Source organism: Delphinus delphis, chromosome 17 (genome assembly GCF_949987515.2).
Source record: "Delphinus delphis chromosome 17, mDelDel1.2, whole genome shotgun sequence".
NCBI lineage: Eukaryota > Metazoa > Chordata > Mammalia > Artiodactyla > Delphinidae > Delphinus > Delphinus delphis.
Window position 1 is genome coordinate 34,399,620 of NC_082699.1, and position 23,767 is coordinate 34,423,386.

Here is a 23,767-nt window from a genome sequence, read left to right on the forward strand (position 1 = left end):
TTAAAGATATATGAAGTAAAAATGGACAGAACTAAAGGGAGAAATAGACAAATCCACAACTACAGTTGGAGATTTTAATATGCATCTTTCAGTAACTGGTCAAAGAGAAAAAAAATTAGTATATTAAAGATTTCAATAGTATTATTAACCACTGACCTAACTTTTACAGAACACCTATACGCACAAACTGCATAATACACTTTAAGTGTACATAGAACACAAACAGACCAACCATATGATATGCTGTGATAAAACAAGTTGCAAAAAATTTCAAAAGACTGAAATTCTTACTAAATACATCTCTCACCATAGTGCAATTAATTTAGAAAGCAGTAACAAAGAACTGGTAACTAACTAGCTATTATATCTCTGGATAGACAGAGAACTTTTATTTGGAAATTAAATAGCTAATGCACATGTCAATGAAGAAAGCACAAGGAGATTAAAACATATTTTGTATTGAATAATAACACAAATATCCAAAGTTGTCACATGCAGCTAATGCAGTGCACAGAGGGAAACATATAGTTTTGAATTCTAATATTAGAAAGAAGACAGGTTTAAAATCAATGATCTAAGTTTCCATCTACAGGGGCTAGAAAAATACGAGCAAAGTTAAACACAAAGTAAGTGGAAGGTAGGAAATAAAGAGTGAAAATCAATGAAACAAGACAAAAAATAGAGAAAATCAACGAAACTAAACATTCTTTAAAATTTTTAGAACAGAATTGATAAACTTCTAACTAGATTGATCAAGCAAAAAAAAAAGAACACAAATCTCTGAAAAGAACAAAAGAGACATCACTATATATTATACAGACATTAAAAGCTTAATACAGGAATATTATGAACTCTACGCCAGTAAATTTGTTAAACTTGAGGGAGGAGAAAACTTTACCTAAGTCTCAATGTGCTTTGATCTCTTAGGAAGGAATATGGATCATGATCATTCAAATAAGCAAATATAGACTCCCACTAGTGTGCCCAACCACAAGGTTTCAGTTAACGAATTAGGAAGAAATACGTAAGGAAGATACTTCTGGGTAGAAAGAGCATTATACCTAGAGAAAGGGAAGGGGGTATGCAACTTTAAAAGTGCTGCTGGAGATCCTTTTTGACCCACCTCCCAGAGAAATGGAAATAAAAACAAAAATAAACAAATGGGACCTAATGAAAGTTAAAAGCTTTTGCACAGCAAAGGAAACCATAAAAAAGACAAAAAGACAATGCTCAGAATGGGAGAAAATATTTGCAAATGAAGCAACTGACAAAGGATTAATCTCCAAAATATACAAGCAGCTCATGGAGCTCAATATCAAAAAAACAAACAACCCAATCCAAAAATTGGCAGATGACGTAAATAAGACATTTCTCCAAAGAAGATATACAGTTTGCCAACAAACACATGAAAAGATACTCAACATCACTAATCATTTGAGAAATGCAAATCAAAACTACAACGAGGTATCACCTCACACCGGTCAGAATGGCCATCATCAAAAATCTACAAACAATAAATGCTGGAGAGGGTGTGGAGAAAGGGAACCCTCTTACACTGTTGGTGGGAACGCAAACTGGTACAGCCACTATGGAGAACAGTTAGGAGGCTCCTTAAAAAACTAAAAATAGAACTACCATATGACCCAGCAATTCCACTACTGGGCATATACCCTGAGAAAACCATAATTCAAAAAGTCATGTACCACAATGTTCACTGCAGCACTATTTACAATAGCCAGGATATGTTAGCAACCTAAGTGTCCATCGATAGATGAATGGATAAAGAAGATGTGGCACATATATACAATGGAATATTACTCGCCAAAAAAAGCAACGAAATTGACTTTTTTGCAGTGAGGTGGATGGACCTAGAGTCTGTCATACAGAGTGAAGTCAGAGAAACAGAAAAATACCTTATGCTAAGACATATATATGGAATCCAAAAAAAAAAAAAAAATGTTCTCATGAACCTCAGGGCAGGACAGGAATAAAGACACAGACGTAGAGAATGGACTTAAGGACACAGGGAGGGGGAAGGGTAAGCTGGGACAAAGTAAGAGGGTAGCATTGACATATATACACTACCAAATGTAAAATAGCTAGCTAGTGGGAAGCAGCTGCATAGCACAGGGAGATCAGCTTGGTGCTTTGTGATCACCTAGAGGGGTGGGATAAGGAGGGTGAAAGGGAGACACAAGAGGGAGGGGATATGGGGATATACGTATGCATATAGCTGGTTCACTTTGTTATACAGCAGAAACACAACACTGTAAAGCAATTATACTCCAATAAAGATGTTAAAAAAAAAAAAGTGCTGCTGGGCAATGGACAATTGTGAGATTATGGTCAAAGGCTAGGCTAACCTCTTCCCTGCCACCACCTAAAGGCCCAGGTCAAAAATGGGGGCAGAGTTCCCACTCATCTGACTAAGAAAGGGAGGTGGCAAGTTACACCTCCCCTCTTTCTCCTAAAACATGTAAAGGCTTACAGAAGAGTCCCCCAAAATCCAAGGGAAAAGGTACACACCTTACCCAAGCATGGGTGTGACTAAAGTTGTTCAGGGCAGAGCTAAGAGCTTTATAAAAACTGTGCAGCACTGAAGGATCTATGCAAAGCAATGGCAAACATCTTTCATCTATTTAACAATACTTTCTAAGCTAAACAGAACTTAAAGGGAATTTAAAAAACTCAGTCAGTTCTGGAGTGTTTGAGCTTTTAGACTACTCCTAGAAAGTTAGAGAGACCATTATTCATTTATCTTTGAATTCTTTCAATGTTGTGGAGGGTAATGTTTTATATAAAATACACATTTAATAATGTTTCCTAAACAAAGAATTTGAAGGGATAATAAAACGAAGAAACAAGAAAAAGCTAGGACATTTAAAAACTATGTCCTGAAAGGAAATAACATGTTCTGAAGGCTGGTCAAGGGTGCAAAGTATATTAGTCAGATACTTAAATATGGTGACTTCCCTTGACTGAATATGAAGGAACACTAAATCTTCCATGAAGGCTTAGCAACACTATAAACTAATTTATGATATAACTTTTCATGCTAGGCTATCTCTCACAACCTAAAAAGGGGTGGCAGAACCTACGTGAAACTAGGAAGTTTTCAGTCAGTATAAAAAGCATGTTCTACCTCCTAAGACAAAATGCATCGGTCCTTTGAGCAGGTAAAAAGACTTTACCCTAATTATAATGTACAGCCAAAGCTGTCTATATGACAAAATGTGGAAAAAGACATTCTTTTTTTCTTACCATCTCCCTTTAAGGTAGAAAGAAGACGATCTTACCATTTCTACTTTATAGATACAAAAACTAGGATTCTAAAAGGCTCAAAACACCCAGCTCAGTAAGACCACCAGATAGGTCTTATCTCATTCTAGTGAGATCTATCCAGAAGCTTGATGAAGTCTTCCACTATCATTCCCAGTACTAGAATAATATGTGGGTGACATCTTCAACACTGAAATCCATTTCACTTGGGTTACTTCAGCTCAGGGAAGACTATGGCATAATGGAAAAGAAAAAAATAATAAACAGAAAAAAATTATGTTTTGATATGACTATAACCTTCCAATCTAGTCAGTGAAGAAGAATAAGGTACAGAACACTGTATATATTATGCTATCATTTTATAGGAAATTACTGAAAAATGATATGCAGAGAAATTTGAATAGACATTAAAAATCTCTGTAAAGACTCATAAGAAATGAGTGTCATGGATTTTTTTCAGAGGAGGGGAAACGAATAGCTAGGACAGTGGTAGAAGGGAGACCTTTTAATCTTTTACCCTTTTTATACTTTTAGAATTTTGAACTGAGACCACAGTAACTATTCAATAAGTTAAAGTAACGTTTAAAAATGAAAAAAACATTATTATAAAAGATTAGATAACAAAGACTGAAAACAGAATAAACAATACTAATTGTCACACACAAAAGAAATGGAGTTTTGTTCATTTTATTTAACAAATTTAGGCCATAAACTTAAATCTTCTATACACTATATGCATGTATCCCAGAGGAAACTCGATGTAAATACTTGATAGGAAATGTTTTTCCATGGCTTCTTCATAAAACCCTGTTATCTTCTCCTTTTTACATTAGGATTGTATCTGCAAAGAAAGAAACAGTTAAATGATATCTAGATAAATGACAGCATTCCTTTCACTTTTCAAGTTAAAGAGCTTTCAAAACATAGACATACTTCTGCAAACAGAAATGAGAATGCTAATTTTATCCTTGGGATCAGATATTAAGCACTGACATTTTTACTGTCATTTATCCTTTTGATGCTGCTTTGATGAATATTTGGTAAAACATCATCAAAAAATCCTGTAAAAGCACTAAAATAATTAATGAAAACAACAGTTTAAAAATTAATACATGTTTTTATACTTCCTCCAGGATGGCTGCAAACAGACCTCTCCACTCTCAAATTAAATTATATCATTTTCACCAAGAGCATAATGAACCTCAAATATAATTATAAAGTCTTCTCCTATAACAAACAATGTAGTTGGGCAACTATTCCCATCTGACTTGTACTTATGAAAAATCAGCACCATTTGTCAACATTTTCATCAATGATTCACACTGTCAATAATGAAATTAAAGAATCAAATTGGTTACAAAACAGACTCAAAATACAGTATTTCTTGGGAAAATGTTATTCTCCCCTAGCCAGTATCTACCTACAATATTGTTTATGAATATTTGTGAGCTAATTATTATAATGTTTGTTGGGTCTGCAGGAATGCTGAAAATGTTAAATCAGAATTAAATTATAATCATCCATTATAACTCCTCTAACCCTCCCACAAAAACCTGCTTTGAAACTCTAATCCAGCTTCTTATTTTTATGTATGTGCCAAATAAAACTAACAAATGGTCTGGTATTTTACTTGTCTTATTTCAAAACCCCATTCATTCATAATTCTACTCAGAGCTGAAAATCTCACAAATTTATCAGCCAAATTCACCCAGCTCAGGACCCTTCTTTTGCCTAAATGCCCCAAATAAATTTTAAATATCTTGTGACACAGTATAAGTGAATTAAGCTCAAACCTAGAAGCTATATCCAGTAAACCTAATTATGAGGTGCTCAAGTAGTAAAAAGAAATACCTATATTAAAAACAAGACAAAATATTCTTTCGGTGAAGGTACTGAAGTGTCTATTTCTAAGGATAGAAGAAACAAATATTTAAACTCTATCAATAGAACTGAATTTTATATACAAAGATTCAGGAGAAAGCTGAAATTAAACTTTACCTAAAGAGTTCATCGGCAAGAGATTCTTCTTTTGCATGTTGATTTTGCACCTGTCAAAATTAACATAGTTTCAGAAACTTGCTAAGTGATGAAAATATAGTTAATGAAATTGCCATGCTGGGTGATCACATCCCAGAGGTCACCAGGTCTGTAAGTTTTTGCCTCTATGACTTCTTGCCCATTCAACAGGTCTGTTCCGTATTCACTTCATGCCAAGATTACTGCGAAAGTCCTCTAATTGAACAACTTTCTCCAGCCAATCTCCTCTCAAAGGCAACCAACACATACATTGCTAGCTTGTTGAGTTTTTAAACATTTTTTTCCAGGAGAACCCTTTTACTAAATGAAATTTCAGTGTTTTGAGATCATACCACTGATGGAGGGGCTGAAAGGGCAATATTTACCCCCCCTTCAACCAGAGCAGCTCTGCAGGTAAAGTGGCTCTCTTCCTCACAGCCCCAAATCAGGACTCAGAAGTTGCTGCTGAATCACCTCACCCACAAAATAATTTAAAACACAAACTCACCAAACTCCTAAAGTACCTTTGACAGTTAGGACTGGAAATACCTTGTGCTGGGTGCATCTTCCTAAAGTCCAGTATGATGGACTTCAGTATGTATGATCCTATCATGTGCCATGATCCTATCATGTGCCATTCAAAACCCTTCAATGACTTCTCCCACCTACCAAAGAAAACACAAACTCTTGAGTCTGACCCTTAAATGGGAAAGGCTCTTCATAACCTGGCTCCATTCTACTTCCTCAATCACTTCTCACTCTCCTCTTCATGAACCCTGTATGCCAGTTAAACTGAATCACACAAAAAGACAAAACAAACAAAACAAACAAAAAACCAGGCTCATCTCCGAACAAATATACTGGGACCCTCTCTGCTTTTGTTCATGACAAAAAATGTGATACAGTATACTCCTCTTTCCACATCTGACCATCTTTCAAGGTGCATTCACTCAATAATTGTTTAGTGTCTACTATGCATCAAGGAACATGTTCTTCACCTCTTTAACAATGGCTTTCTAATCCTCTTCATTTAAAAGTAAGTCTGCTATGAAGAACTCCCACAGAACTTTACCTATGTGACTCCTAGATGTTCATCAATTTCTATCTTCTGTTATAATTATTTATATCACATCTCCACTAAAAAACTGTAAGTTCTCTGAATGCAGACACTGTTTGCTTACTGTAAGTAATTTACATTTGTGTATTTCCAGATACTATCTTAAAACTGTTTCTAAAAAGAACTCATTTAATCTTCATATAATCTCATTACTACTTTTACACTATTATTCCAATTGTAATCAATAAGGAAACAGAGACTTAGGTTAAGTACATTGTAGAAAATCAAAAAATTGTCATATGGAAGAACTGGGATTGACCAGGTCTCCTTGAATAAAAGCACCAGCTATTAACCAGGCTGTTACACTGCTTCTGAGTCTTTGGAAAGGGCCTAGAAGAAGACTTGCAGGGATTCAAACTTATAGAATGATTTTCTATTCATACAGTGAAATGTCAAACTGAAATTACATCTTTTACATTTTCTAATAAGTACAGCAGAACACAAATGGGAAGGCACATGATTTTCATAAAGCAGTTGTCAAAAAAGCTGCTGGTATCATTCTCCTAAATATTCTTAGAGGCTTCCTAGTAAGGGATGTGAATTTTAAAGTTTAAATAGTAAACAAAAATCAGCTTTATCTTATATATCTTAGTAAAATCATTAAGTAAAAAAGTATTAAAAACCAGAAATCCTCCTATTACTGGCATTTTTCAGTGGCTTGGGAGAACTACAAATCACAGTCTTTCAAAAGTCAAATCAGGTTGGGTAGAGGTCAAAGAGTTATTACGTTTAATGCACAGAATAAAAATATCCTATATTCAAAGAAAGTTTGGGAACTAAGTGATTATGAAAACTAAGACTGGTCTGCAGCAAAAGAAGAAAAAGGAGGGCTAAAAAAGAACAAAGGCAGGGAATACAGAAGAGTAGCTAGAGCAAGCCTAGGGAAACATCAAGACAGTAGCACATTTATACATAGAAGCTGCAGTCATGTAGAAGAGCAAAGTCAACTCTATTATCTTAGAGAGCAAATCCTACCTAGAGCACCTAAAATTGTTCTAGCAAAAAAAGGAGAGATTTGGTAGAATAAATCTAGGACACAGCCTCTCTACTAATGCTAATGAAATAAATGAAAGATAGGAAAAAGTCAGCAGCTGCACCATCGTTCTGTCAACTCCTCCCCATCCAAGAACAAGTAAAACTCGACAGCTATAATTAATCAAGAAGCACATAACCCCACGCCACAGACTTCAAAAAGGTGGCTGTGCAAAGAACCAAAAGATTAATGCAACTGATTCCTAACCCTCCCCCAACTCATTAAAAAGTGCTACGGAACTGTCCAAACCTGAGAATTCTTACTAATAATACAAATTTGGGAAAAAGTAGCCTGAGCAGGAAAGAGAAAACAACTGCTGGTGGACTGCTGGGAGGGGACTAATGGCATGGAGAGGTAAGTGGGACTGACACTGACCAAAGGCATAGGCTCCAGGCATCCCTGACAAATTAGGCAAATAACCTAAAATGTAAGTTATTCTCTTCTGGGATAAGATATACTCCCTGGTACATATTTAATTCCAGTTCCAAGAAAGAGCTGCACACAGCTTTACATTACCCTTGCCTTTCCTCAATTCAATGTTTTCAGGCAATAGAAACTAGATGGGACATGCAATGTGCCTTTGACTGAACATGCTGCCATACCAACAGTATGGAGGCATCAGGATAATTGTTTTTTATGAACAAGCTAAGATGGGTAGGAGTGACTTCAACGACATTCAATTTTTGCCTCACAAACTGGTTTCAGAATGTAATCCCTGCAATAAGATGTCATATAATGTTTCACACAGCAAACAATATCTGGAAAGGGTATTTTACTTTAAATAGCTGCAAGATGAAAGAAAACAGGAAAGCCACTCCACATCCAGATGGAAAAAAAGAGAGAAAGACTGGAATAGAACCTGCAAAAGACAGTTAAAGAACCTAGTCTGAAACAAATAATAACCCATAAATAAAAAATAAATAAAATTAGTAAGAACATGAATGCAATAAAATAAGAACAAGAGTTAAATATAGAAAAAACACAATGAAATGAAATGGGAATGAATGCTAAGTAAACAAACCGAGAACTCTAATAACACCATTTCAGAATTAAATAAATGAGAAATAGCTAACACTGTTTCCACTGTTATAAATGCTTTATTAAGTAGTATCGTATGTTATTCTCACAAAAAGCCTGTGAAATGGAGGTACTATTATTATTCCCATTCTGCAAAGGAAGAAACAGAAGGATAGAGAAGTAATTTCCTCAAGGTCACATAACATAGCTGGTGAGGAACAGAAGAGACACAACTGAAATTTGGATTTCTGATATAGTGAAAGAGCTTAAGAAAACCACAATGAACGTAGAAGAAATGCATGTGAAGGGCAAAGGTGATTTAATAAAAGGAGGGTTATGTCTTAAATGTAGAGAACCCAGCAAATATAAAAATGTTTTTAAAGATGTAATAGAAAAGTTCCTTGAAATAAAAAAAGAACTGCACCTACAAATCAAAATAGCATACTTTACTCTGGGAAAAATGAAGGGAGAATGATCAACACTGAGATATATTCTGACTGTTACTGACTTTCAAGCCTAAGAAGGAATACTGAAGGCATGCAAGTCACCTAAAAAGGGAGAAAAGGGGCACTGGCATGAGGTGCGGGCGGGGAAGCAGAGGAAGCACAAATAATTTCCTCACTCTTCACAGTAGGAGCCAACAAACAGTATCTAAAGTCAAAATATGTAGTTTGAAACAAATACTGATTGTAACCTGATAGTGTTTTTCTTATTTAGGGATCTCAGGAAATATCTGGAAGGAAGAAACATTTATACGAATTCAGCAATGCTTTCAGTTTTACTTCCTTCTATCAATCTCTCTCCTTCCCTTCCTACATTATCCCTCCCTGCCTCCACTCCTCCTCCATAAACAGACGTCTGGAACATTATGTATTTAATGTCTAAATGGGTACTTAGGATTTTCACTTCATTCTTTTGTGTACTACCATAATTATTTGGAATGCACATTTATAAAATGGCAAAGCCAGTTATCCTTTCAAAAAAGAATGAAGTGAAGGATGGTACCTCCATCCTTCCATTTTCTGACATTAAAAATCCTGACAACCCTATTTTTGAGTGACCTAACAATTTTTTGATTAAAAAAAGCATGTTTAAAAACAAATTTCTGAATACTACATTAAACCCATAATAAAGCAAAATATAAATCCTGAGATGTCACCAAGTACCAAAGCCAGCTTTTGCCCTGCCCTGGGGGGATCTACAAAGCAGGAAAAAACCCAGGCTCTCCTTTGATGTCTGTACAGGAAATGAGCATTATTAAAGAAAATCCAAGATAAATAGAATAAAAGACTCCAGCACTAAAGGGCGAAAGAGGAACAAACTCTACAACACAAAAGGAGACAGCAAAGAAACTTGCCTATCTTGACCCTGACACAGGGTGAAAGAAATAAATAAAAAATCTCACTATGTTTATAATGACAAGGTAGCCTTCACCCAAGCTTCTGGTCCAAATACATTAACTACCTGAATGATCCCAAAACATCACAAGCAGAGATTAAAGTAGTCTCATATTGGTAGAACAAGATTGGCAGACACAAACTTATCTTTTCTGGAGGAAATAAACCTCAAATTAGGACTTAAGGAATTCCCATAGATCAAGTTCCAAGGAAAATGAGCAGTTCACATTCAAAGATCACAAAATACATACTTGGAAACAAGGCACCGTAAGAGAGAACTACATTAAACAGATCAACACTTTAGGTATTGGTATCATTGGGAAAAGAATACAAGAGAGGAACTTTAAAATGTCAGCAGGAAACAAGATTTAGAAATAAATGACAAAGATTTCCAGAAATGAAAAAATCCAATAGGTTGAATGAAAACTCAGTGGATGAATGAAATACCAACCAGAGAGAGCTCAAGAGAGAAGTACTAAACTGGAAGACAATCTAAAGAAATTACCAAAGTACAATCCAAAGAAACAAAGCAGTGAAATATACAGAAAGGAGCTAAGATACATTGAGAAGAAAGTGGGATTTAACTTATGTCACATCAGAGTGCAAGAAAGAGATATTGTCCCTACCCCCTAATTACCAAACAGCCCTACTTCAAACAGCCCATTGAGATGACCAATGGAGCCCACCTTTGGGTTTCAGTAGCACCGGATAATCACGCAATACAAAGACTAAGAAGAAGACTTTCTACCTTTGGATATGGACTCTGATTACCTCTCAATTCAATGGTCATGTGTTTCTGAATTCTTAACTTCCACGTAGTACTTCTATATTAAAAAGCTCCCAACTTTAATGAATTTTTTTCAAATTCACCAGTTTAAAAAAAGGGGTTGAAAGAATTATGGATCACGTGGACAGTCTTGTTATATAACATACACTAGTACTCAAAACACCCAGGGAGAAAGTAAAAGAAGCATATTTTTGTATTCTTCCCTGTGAGTTCTCATTATAGTAGTTTATAAATATTTACTTGCAGCCAATAGCTGTAAAACAGTGAGTTTTTGGAAACCACATTCTAACATGGAGAGCTGTAAAGCAGTTCATATTTTCCCAAAAGAGCACTGTAACTGAGGTTTGGTTTCCTGAGGCTTAGATGGCATATTAGATAGGATATGATCAATAAATCTAGAAGTCCCTTAATGAAGTGTTATGGAAAGGTACAAATTAATCTTAATGCTCTGTAACTCACGAATTTTTCTGAAAGAATAACCTTAGGTCACTCATCTTAAGTTTGGTTTTAAGAAGAATTTGCTCTAAGGAAATCACAAGGGATCAAAATACAAATCAAACAAGTTACTGGGTCTTACTTCCTACTAACCTCCATTTCCTGCCTCAACCACTCCTCTAATTCTGTAGTCTTTCGGGTATGATGAGCTATTAGATCTGATCCTCCAATGATGTGTGGAAGTTTTCCTGCTCCAGGAAATTTGACCTGTTAAATAGTAAACCTTGGTAAATGCACTAAAAAATTGACAATCTTTTTTTTAAAAAAGCTTAAAAAAACAAAGACTGTAAATCACATATAAGTACTAAAGATGTTTATATATTATGAATGAAAATGAGTGTGAGAGGAAATAGAGCTGTTTCATTGATTTGAGTATATACAGAAAAAGTCAAATTCTTTCACTAGAGGCAATCCAGTTAAGCTTCTTTTTATTGAGTATTATTGATTGTTGTTTGGTAACTTAATTTTAAAAATTAGTATGCCTTTTGAATTTTGATTTAACAATGAGATTCTGCAACACGATACTGAACATGAAGTAAGCATGCATTAATACAGACTGGATCAGAAATATTCTCTTAGAGCAACAAATATTGTATATTAATGCATATATGTGGAACCTAGAAAAATGGTACAGATGAACCGGTTTGCAGGGCAGAAATAGAGACACAGATGTAGAGAACAAACGTTATGGTCACCAACGGGGGAAAGTGGCAGGGGGTGGTGGTAGTGGTGGGATGAACTGGGAGATTCTGATTGACATATATACACTAATATGTATAAAATGGATAACTAATAAGAACCTGCTGTATAAAAAATAAATAAAATTCAAAAAAAAGGGAAAAAAATTCTCAAATATCTTGTCAGTTCCTAAAGGAGGAGGAACTCAGATCTGATATTCAGTATACTTATTTATATTTTGTTTAATATACACACGTAATAATAAAATGCCTAGTTTTCATTATTGAATGTGCTCAGTTAGTTTGAACAAATCTGTTATTGTCACAAAGTCCTAAGTTAAAGAACGTCTTCAGGTAGTCATAGATCAATATTAGAAAATAGGAGGACCTGGGAATTCCCTGGCAGTTCAGTGGTTAGCACCCCACACGTTCACCGCTGAGGACACAGGTCTGATTCCGGGTTGGGGAACTAGGATCCCGCAAGCCATGCTGTGCGGCCAAAAGACATTAAAAAAAAAAAAAGAACTAGGAGGACACTGTCGATACAGCCAAAAGCCTGCTGCTTAAGGTAGAAAAAAACAGGTAAACAGCAACCTTTAAAGAATTCAACCTTAATAAAATTTGTTTTATATATTCATTTAAGTGTCAGTTTATGTCCTTAGTAGTTTTTAACTGTTTTAAGCAGAAGAAATAGCATCACTTTTCAACATAAACTGCTTTTATTACTAGTTAGCATATTTCTAAAAACATTTCAAACACTGGCCTCTTGTGATATTTTAGTTAAAGGAATACATACCTTTTTGAATTTCTTGAAATTCTTTAGTTCACCATAATCATTATTTACACTGGATGCATTTCTGGAAGTAGAGTTACGAACCACCAGTGACCTAAATTCAGTCAGTAACACCGTCTTTGGAAGCATCTCACCATCACCCTGAAGTTCATCATTGTTCTTAAATGGTGTTAAGATGGAGAGAAGAAATTAGAAGGAAAAGGAAAATTACTTGTCATTTAGGAGTTTACAGAAAAAAGTTCAAATACCCACAAAAACAGTAAAAAAAAAAAAAAAAAAAAAAAAAAAAAAAAGGTTTATTTCTGGCACCTGCTTTGTACTTGAAATCAAATCATATCTATTTCAAAACCAGAAAATTACTCAATTACTCTACAACTTTAGAAACATTTATAACACATTATCTATGAGAGAAGGCTAAAAAACCATAGTGTTTGAAATTTAGTAGCATATTCTAATAAAAATCATCCCAATAAACAATTTATCTTCTTGTATACATTTTCTTGGCAAGAAATAGTCTGCTTCTTTTCATTAAAACCATACACCACGATTATTATACAATCCATCCTAGAAGTTCTCTATACTATGTTTAAGGTTTCTTGGATTTTCAATAATTTATATTTTTTATTATTTTGGACACCTCAAAAAAAGTCAATCATTAATTCTGGGCACACTACCTTATTAACTGAAAGCCACTTTTTTATTCCAGATTAATAATTATTAAATCAGCTTGAAGATTCCTTCCTGTTGCTGGAAGAGATTCTTTATGTCACTTACTATTAACTAACTAGTTAGTTACATATCCACATTCTTACAGCTGCTCAAGGCTATCTTAGTTTTTAAAACTGCTTTACTATATATCCATTTGGAAGCTGCTAACAGGACTAAGATAAAAACAGTCAGAGAGAGAAGAAAAAAGGGAAAAGTCAAAAGAAAAGGTTCATGCGACAGTGACAGAACGTAATCAGGAACTCAAAATAACAATGGCCTAATACTTTTGTATTTTGTTTTAGAGTTTACAAATATTTCATTACTCTTTTGGATATAAACAACAACCCTGTTGTAAAAGTGTTAACCTGATTTTATAAACAAAAGACTTGCGGTTCATAAATGTGAAACTGTTGTTTTCAAGGTCACTATCTATGGAGTAGAGGGCAGGGAATTACACTCAGGCTTTGTCCATACTCTTTTTGCTATACCATGGTTATAATACGATCTATCCATTTCCAGAGGAGGCATAATTATGAAATAGATGAAAATTATAGAAAGAGAATCAATTAATCCTAAGAATATATAGACTGACAGAAATTGATGCAATGATGGTCCATACAAGTCAAATCTTTATAAAAATAAAATACAAATCCCTCACAGATAGTTCTTTAGTTGACCAGAGTGATTCTTGAGCTCACAATTCTTCGCAATTTCATTTTCTTGCTAAAAAATAAAAAATATTGCTCATAAGAGTTATAAGATGGTACCTTTCTGAAAACCTTAGAGATACTCATGCCCTTGACCCAGTTATTTCACTTTCAAGCATCTTTCCTAGAGAAACTATGACGTGAGAATAGAAATATACATATAAAAAGACTGTCGTATAAGAGTAAAGAACAAGAAGCAATTTAAGTTCATACAAGTTATACATCTAAAGAATGTAATAAGAGAAATGATAATAATACAAATGAATTTAAAATGGCTATAAAATTGCATTAACATTTGAGTCCAATTTGAAAAATAAGATTTAAAAACAAATGCCAAAATATTGACTATGGTTATCTGCAGATGGCAGGATTATCAACAAACTGTAATGTTTTTCTTTATTTTTCATATTTCTACATGATCGTGTATTACTTTTACAGTCAAAAAAAAAACCAAATTTTTAAAGAAGTCTATCTAAATTTATTTAGAATTGAATGTTAAGTCGTCCTTAATCCAAAAGAGTTATTTTAATTGTTCAAGATATTTATGGAGACTGCTTTGTATAAAATCATACTATCCTTCATATTCATATATCCAGACCACGTACTAGACAAAAGTATATTACACAGATAGCTTTCTAATACTTCCAATAAAAACTACAATTCCTTTGTATACAATAGGGGGGCATATCATTTTACATCAAATTTTCAATGATTCAGTAATAAAAATTCAGAAAAATTTTAATAAGTAGAAAGTTGGAAAGAAAAAGCAAGATGTACTCTGTGCTTGCTTAGAGACTAAAGAAAATTAATGCTATTTGTCAGTTGTAAGATTAAAAATTTCGATTCCAAGCCTACCATGTACCCTTTTACTGAGTATTTTCACATACATTACCCACTGGAAGTTGTTACTACAATCAGAACATTTTACTCCCCTGTACATTTTCCCCATCCTGTCCTACTCCCTCAAACTTGCTTAACCTCTTGAGCAAGTTTTTATTTCCTATCTCTGAGAATCATACTACAGCCTACCCAGACCCTTCGACTGAAAGCTTGGGACTTCTACACTCTTTCCTCTCTCCTCATTTATCATATTGAGTCAATCACCAAGTCTTAGAGATTCTACCTCCTAAAGGCCTATCAAACTTATTCTCTCAGACTGCCTTTCATGTTAGCATGCCCAATGCCTAGAATAAATAAGTGAATGAATGACATTCTGAGAAACCTGACAAAAGAAACAGCCAAAAGAACAGAGTGGACCTTGCATTTTTGTCTCAGTTGTCAAAACCTAGCTAAGTCACTTTGGCAAGTTACTTAACTCCCACTGCAGTTTCCACATCTGTTCAATGTGTATAGTACTACTTCACTGCAGGCTGCTATAAATAGCATGATGGTATCCAGGAGGTGGTAGGTATAATTGTGAGGCTTTCAAAGATGCTATATGGTAAGAGAAGAGGAAACCTTAATTTAGAATAGAAGGATGGAAAGAGGTGAAGAAGAGATATTCTGTAGACAGAGGTTGCTGTTAAGAGGAGGAATGTTAACAAGGATATGGAGACATGTTTGCATTTTATGGAGACTGGGAAATTGAAAGTAAGGCCAAGACCCCGACACAGTTGTCATTTACACAAGGATAAATGCCTAGCAGGGTTATCTAGCCAATAGCCCTCTATTTCAGCTTATAGTAAATCTTACAGACATGCTAGAATCCATACTTAATTCCAAAACAGAAAAATGATAGTTCTATCATCAATATATTTTAGAAAATGCCCTTCTGATATACAGCTAAGGAATCCAATGCCAGAGAAGTATGACATTTTTGCCTTCTTAAAAGTGCAAAAAGTTTTTTAAATGAAAGGATTAAAAAATATTTTTTCTGATCATCACTTCTGTAGCTAGAAAATTTAAGTGTAATTCTATCAATTCACGAGTATCCACAAGGACCTTCAGACAACAAATTCTTAAAACAGTAAAAATGAAAGAATTAAAAATAATTTCACACTGTCTGAGTAAGGTTGATGAATTATATCAATATCAATTTCCTGGTTTTGATATTATACTTAAGTTCTGCAAGATGTTACTAGTAGGGGAAACAGGGTGAAAGGTATATGGAATCTTTCTATATAATTTCTTACAACTGCATGTGAATCAGCAATTATTTCAAAATAAAAAGTTTTAAAAAATTATCTTACATTGAAAGCAAAATTACTTTTGTTAACAATGTTCTTACTAAAAAAGTACAGTGCTAAAATAGTGATTTAACTTTAGTATATCCAGAAGTGTGTCACAACTGAGTTGCTATTCACTCTCCAAACGTCTGCTACAACATATTTATGTTGTACCATATTTTTATTCAGAATGTCATGAATTCTAAAATAGTAAAATAAGGACAAAGTAAATTATGCTGCAGAATCGTAGAGCAAAATAAAATAATTATATTCCCTGATATCATTATACAGCATGTAAATCTTGGCCCTATCTTATTCAAGCCACTGATTTTAGAATTTTTTAAAGACAGCAAAAGGAATTCTTAACTAATACAGTGAGGGAACTTATTCTGGGAAGAAAACTGGATGTGCTGAATCAGGATCTCTGGGGCTTTGGTCTGGGAATCCCTATTTTTAAAAAGCTCAATAGGTGATTCTGATGCAGCTGGTCCACAAAATGGCATTAAGTATTCACTCATAAGGAATAACAAACATTGAGGATTTTCTACCTCATATGAAGATGCCAGTATATAGGCTAAACAGGACATATATTTTGATTTTTCAATAGTAGTTATAGATTTATATCGTGCTTGATACACACTAGGTTCTCAACAAATGCTTATCAAATCATTGTACCTGTGCTCTCACCTAATGAGGTAACCAGTCTACCAACAGTAGGCAACTTAATGATGCATAAAATACAAAATAAAGAGTTTTCTTAGACCAAAGTGGGTAAGACAAATATACCAACTTCATGAAAAGAGGACAGAACATTAAAGATAAAAATGAAAATTAAAAATCCCGAGTGATGTTATACATGTTCTATCCTAAAAATTCATTTAGCAGATACTTTGTTTTTACTAACTTTCTTCATCTCTCTGTGCCTGTTTACTCTATTAAAGTTCCTCCTATACTTACCATCATGGCTAAATGTCTGATATAATAAAATAGTACAGCCTGGGAATCTATTAAAACAATCATGGGGACTTCCCTGGTGGCGCAGTGGTTAAGAATCCGTCTGCCAATGCAGGGGACACGGGTTCGAGCCCTGCTCCAGGAAGGTCTCACATGCCACGGAGCAACTAAGCCCGTGCACCACAACTACTAAGCCTGCGCTCTAGAGCCCACGAGCCACAACTACTGAGCCTGCATGCCACAACTACTGAAGTCCACCCGCCTAGAGCCCGTGCTCTGCAACAAGAGAAGTCACCGGAGAAGCCCGCGCACTGCAATGAAGAGTAGCCCCCGTGCACCACAACCACAACGAAGAGTAGCCCCTGCTCGCTGCAACTAGAGAAAGCTCCCGTGCAGCAACGAAGACACAGTGCAACCAAAAATAAATAAATAAAATTGATTCTTTAAAAAAAAAAATCATGAATAAGTTTTATTTGTTGTCATTTATTATATATAGTCAAGGAATCATTGTATTTTTAACATTCACCCTATCAACCAACAAATTCTTATACTTAATACTAGGTGTAGAAGATACTAATTTTTTCCCCCAAATAAACATCATGACTGCTCATACTGTCAATACAAATACCTCAAGTACTTTTTAACATTCTAAGTTCCTATTTGCAATACTTCTTATTAAAAAATGTTACTTACAGAGATTTTGTTACTTTCTGGTATTGCTTCATCATTACAAGGGCCATTTGTTTCTATATCCAATCTTGGCCTTTTTCTAATATTGACATCTTCCTCTTGTTTTTGAACTTTCACTTCAATTTCTAACTCTGGTTTTGCGTTCTTCAATAACTGTTCCAATACTTCATTTTCTATGGCTAAATCATCAATTTCTTTTCTTTTTTCTGATCTTAGTTTTTCTGTAGAGAGAGATTTATTGGCAGAATTTTTCACAGTGGATTTTAAATCTATATCTGCATACGAGTTATCTGGGTTTCTTTCCACAGGCTCATTCTGCTGCTCCTTATTGTTCCATACTGAGGATGTAGTAGGCTGTGTTTGTTCTAACAGAGAACAAGACATTTCTATTCTTGCTGATTTAGATAAAGACATTTCTTGATTTTCTTCATCCCTTTCCCTTAGGTTCAAAAAAGGAGAGAAGAAAACAAAAACAGGAAATGAACACAGCTAAGTAATTTTTTTAGTTTGGCAGTATTCAGCCCCTTCTTCATTTAATTAACAATATTCTTGGTTTTACTGATTAACAATCTCACCAGAAATAAAAAAACACATCTGAAAACAGTACATAATTCATATACACCCTACTGTTTTGATAGGACTGGTCAATTCCATGGCTTAAAAAATAGGGAAATGTCTATCTTCTTTTCTGGAAGTTGCAGTAGTTGATGAATCAGTGTGGAGGAAAAGGTAGAAAATATAAAATATAAAAGACTTGGGGCTTCCCTGGTGGCACAGTGGTTGAGAGTCCACCTGCTGATGCAGGGGACACGGGTTCGTGCCCCGGTCCAGGAAGATCCCACGTGCCGCAGAGCGGCTGGGCCAGTGAGCCATGGCCGCTAAGCCTGCGTGTCCAGAGCCTGTGCTCGGCAACGGGGGAGGCCACAACAGTGAGAGGCCTGCGTACCGTAAAAAAAAAAAAAAAAAAAAAAAAGACTTGTCAGAAAACAACAGCTTACTTTATAATGTAGGGAACCTGTGGACATGGAAAAATTACCCTGGGACTAAATCCTGATGGGTTAATGAGAGCTAGATTCAAGATAGTAAGTTAAAGTGGCTAAATCCAGAATACAGTATAAACTATATACTGCAAGTAATATGTGAATATATGACTAAGGGTATTCTATACAATACTGTATCATTCATTCAATGAGTACTGAATACCTGACTCACTTAAACTGTACTGAGGCCCACAAAAACTTGGGTCTCTGCTCTCTAGTTTACTGGATTCATGTTGAACTGGAACAGTTAGAGTGATACTTTAATAATACTAATCTAATGTCAGGGTCCTAAATAAACCAATCAAGAAGTTTTTTGTAATAATTTACATGATCAGCGTTTGAACCAGAGAGCTAGCAACACAAACAGATGGAAACAGAGGAATTTATAAGACAAGGAAAATAAGAATCAGCAATACTGGTTTGGGGAGGCAGAGGAGAAACAGTCAAAGATGTTGACAAAGTAAATTACAAACAAAAATATATATACAAGGCAGTGATAGGGGAGAAAGTTTTAGGCCTATGATTAGGGGAAAAAGCAGGAGATTTCTGTGGGAAAGTAGAAATGATGCTTAAAGAATAAGTCAGGACCAAATATACTGATCATCTGTAACCTGAAGTACAATATACATAGCAGGACGAAAAGAAGTCCTCAAAGGGAGCAAAGGAGAAAGTCAGAGAGGCAAAAAAAACCCAGGATAGGACACTACCACAAAAGCCAAGAAGAGACCAGAAGGAGAACAAAAGTTCAAGAGTTGAGTGTTACCAAAAGGCCACAAGAGGTGGCAACTTGTGTCAATGATTACTTTCAAGGATGTCATGTCAAGATGAAATATTGCGAGTTAAGAAATATTTCACATAGAAATGGGAACAATAACAATAATCTCCTCTTTATGAGAAGTTTAACAGTGATTGTAAAAGATAAAGGGCAGTAGCTAGAGGAACAAATCAAGTCAAGGGAAGGTTCTAAAAACTAAAAATGAGATAGAGTCTTTGAACACAGACGAAAAGGACCTAGAAGAAGATATTAAACATGCTAGAAATTAAGAATAATTGATGAAGCATGGTCCTAGAGGAAATGAGAGACATGACCAAGGGAAATAGGTAGGTCAAAAAAACTGAGGTGTGGGAAACCTCTTCTTCAACAGAAGTAGAGCAAATGAAACAACAGAAGGAAAAAAATGAGGGAAAATGTATCTAATGACCTTAGTGAAGAAGGAGACTTGGACATTTCTGAGAGGGAATAAGCTCAAAGGGCCACAGCTTTCCACAGAAGCATACTTAAGCAGAACATGGACTTAGTACCATTCTACAATCGTATAACAAATATTAATATTTTTAGACACACAGAGCAGTATTATTAAAAATTATACCTTTTTTTGGTAGATGGCTGAAAGTAGTTTTTGATGGAGTTGGTTTGCTGATGCTGAGAAGCCCAATCTCCACTTTTATTTACACCTGGGAATTTAGTTGGTGAAAGCTGACATTTTGGGATTTTCATACTAACAAGAGTATTTGATACTATATTATTATTACTAGAGTTTACTTTGTGGGGTTCCTTCACAGTGGATGTTTCTTGTGAAGGTATTCTGAACTTTTGTTCCATTCCGAAGATTTTGATTTCTTTTGGCCTTTCACTCAAATTCATACTGCAGCAAAAGAAAGGAATGCAAGGTAAACAATCACATTTACAGCAATTTTTATCCAGAAACAAAGTCCTTTAAGTAGTACTAACGTAATACAGCTTTAGAACATAGTTATCTTGAGACAGTAGTTTAGTGAATATATTTTACTATCCCAAGACAGTAGCTCCTTTGTCATCAAAGCTCCCTGAAGACAAGATACCTTTCTCTTCTTCATCCCCTATAGCACATACTGTCAGGAATGCTCTATAAAAAACTGCCAAACACACATGGAATAACAACCTAGTATCCTATTATAAATTATACCAGGTCATATACTGAAGTGATGTTTGCTTTGTTTAAAATTGTAAAATTATTTCCATGTAAAAAAATAAAAACTGGAAATTTATAAAAAGAATAAGCTATCATTCCAATTTCAAATATAATGGGGTATTTAGATCACTTTTGATGAACTGATACGGTTATATTCCAACCAGATGGCAGTCTCTAGAACATAACTCTAGAGTAGAACTCTAGATCATCAGAAAAATATTTTAAACACACACACACAAACACACAGTTCTACAATGTAGAACTGGTTGAATATATACTACTTTTGCTATTCTTACTTCACCAAAAACCCCAAACTTGTCATTCAACTGACTTCTAAAAAATTAAGTTTCTCTTTTAAAAGTTATATTAAAAGTTCTGTTTTAAAAAAATTTGTAGTTTCTCTTTTAAAAGTTTTGATCTCAATATAAAACATAGGTATAGTGAAAATTTAAGTATGGTCTAATATAGTGCAATCAGAAGTATCTTCCAATACGAATAATTCATTATGGAGTATTTAAAATACAGTCTTAAGTGAAAAATGCCATAGGATACATATGAGCTACCCTTGCTCTCCGAAAAAAAAAAAAAATTCCAAAAAACTATTTTAAAAAACCCTCTTCAAATAGAGAACCACTGGGCTTCCCTGGTGGCTCAGTGGTTGGGAATCCGCCTGCCAATGCAGGGGACACGGGTTTGATCCCTGGTCCGGGAAGATCCCACATGCCGCGGAGCAACTGAGCCCGTGTGCCACAACTACTGAGCTTGCGCTCTAGAGCCCGCGAGCCACGGCTACTGAGCCCGCGTGCCACAACTACTGAGGCCCGTGCGCCTGGAGCCTGTGCTCCTCAACAGGAGAGGCCACCGCAGTGAGAGGCCCGCGCACCGCGGCGAAGGGTAGCCCCCGCTCGCCACAACTGGAGGGGGCCCGCGCGCAGCAGCAAAGACCCAGTGCAGCCAAAAATAAACAAATAAATAAATTAATTTAAAAAAATAGAGAACCACTAAAAAAACTACCTTTATGAACAAATATTGATTATTTAGATAGCCAGGTACACACATATAAAGTACCTCTAAAACTGTGTAATGTTCACATACAGGCAACATCATATAATAGAAACAAATTGATCTCAAACTTATTTCACCAGTCACAAATAAAACAGTATAATTCTTTGTAGTCTTCCATATACATTTGCACGGAATTAAAAAAAAAACTTTATTATTTTCAGGAGTTGGCAAACTACAGCTTGCAGGACACATCTGGCCTGCCACTTGTTTTTGTAAATTAAGTTTTATTGGAACACAGCCACACTCATTCATTTACACGTTGTCTATGGCTGCTTTAATCCTACAATGGCAGAGTTGAGTAGCTGTGACAGAGATCAGTGACCCACAGAGCCAAAAATATTTACTCTCTAGTGCTTCATTTTAATTTTTATATTTATTTTTGGCTGTGTTGGGTCTTCGTTGCTGCACATGGGCTTTCTTTAGTTGCAGTGAGCAGGGGCTACTCTTCTTGCAGTGTGCAGGCTTCTCACTGCGGTGGCTTCTCGTTTCAGAGCATGGGCACTAGGTGTGCGGGCTTCAGTAGTTGCGGCACATGGCCTCAGTAGTTGTGGCTTGCAGGGTCTAGAGCGCAGGCCCAGTAGTTGCGGCACCCGGGTTTAGTTGCTCTGCGGCATGTGGGATCTTCCCGGACCAGGGATCGAACCCATGTCCCCTGCATTGGCAGGCAGATTCTTAACCACTGCGCCACCAGGGAAGTCCCTCTAGTGCTTTATAAAGTCTGCTAAACCCTGTCCCAAAATGTTATTTTCCCTGGCATCCCACACTCCCAATTCTTTATCTCCCAAGAGATGACTTGATACAGGCATTGACTTTACTTCATTAATTTATTGATAGAATAATAACAATAGTTCGTTAACAATGAAGCTTTACCATTTATTTCCTTGCTCTGATTGTGTATCAGCTACATATGTTGTAGTATTCACTGGGGCACCTGGCATTAAGTTTTCATTGGCTGGTAAGACTTGGGAAAGGCTTGGACCTGGAGTTGTTGTCTTCAATCCTGTAAATCACAGAAGTGAAAGAAAGAATCACAATTGCTAGACACAAGATAGACATTTGGTCACTTAGAATTGTTAGGACTGTGCCATGTTGAGAGAATTAACTATAGCACACAGTTGTCTCCAGTCAAATACTTAACAAAACAGCCTATGAGCAGCAGCCTGTTGGCATCTGTGATGGGCTTATCTGAAATAAATCATTTTAAAGACACATCAAATCCTTCAGGTTAAACTATTATCAACTTAAATAAAAACAAACTCAACTTAAATTCTAATTCAAATTATGCTTTAGTCAGGAGACCAAAAATTAAAATTTCTCCCCCACAGAAAGTATATCTACTGTCTACACAAATCGAAATCAATGTGAATTTAATTTTTAGAAGGAATATACTATTTGAAAAGAAGAGATGAACAGTTTTAGACATAAATTTTTTGGCTACTCCAGAAAACCATAATGATTACTTCATCATTTTATATACCAAAATAGCAATTTAATTCAAGTGCCACTCTTCTGGAATACTTCTCTTGAACCTCCCACATTGAATTAGATGCCCCTCATTTTAAATCCCATACCACCCTTTACATCACTCTACTAACTGTTAACACACTCTTACTAACTTTTTAACACTAGCTGTGTGACCTGTATTACTTAACCTCTCTATGCCTTAGTTTCCTCATCTATGAAATGAGGATAATTACATGCTGTTTCTTCCTCACATATTGTTTTAAGGGCAAAGTGAACTAATATATGGACAGCACTTAGAAAAATGCTTGGAACATAGTAAGGACTATGAAGTGTTAGCTGTTATCATCACTGTATACCGTACTTGTTTACTTGTTACTTTCTCTTATTAGACTTGGAACCTCCTTGAGAACA

The 23,767-nt window shown here is 35.3% G+C and overlaps 1 protein-coding gene across 1 annotated transcript in view; it reads right to left on the reverse strand.

Annotated features, from left to right (window-relative positions):
- Nucleotides 1-3,956: 3,956 nt before the first annotated feature.
- Nucleotides 3,957-23,767, reverse strand: part of NBN (nibrin) — a 45,516-nt gene continuing 25,705 nt past the window's right edge. The window contains 9 exon segments of the mRNA XM_069541564.1: nt 3,957-4,120; nt 5,278-5,327; nt 11,235-11,348; nt 12,615-12,770; nt 13,978-14,006; nt 14,009-14,042; nt 17,839-18,274; nt 20,246-20,521; nt 22,763-22,892. Coding sequence (XP_069397665.1) covers nt 4,090-4,120; nt 5,278-5,327; nt 11,235-11,348; nt 12,615-12,770; nt 13,978-14,006; nt 14,009-14,042; nt 17,839-18,274; nt 20,246-20,521; nt 22,763-22,892 — 1,256 coding nt within the window. The 3' untranslated portion in view covers nt 3,957-4,089.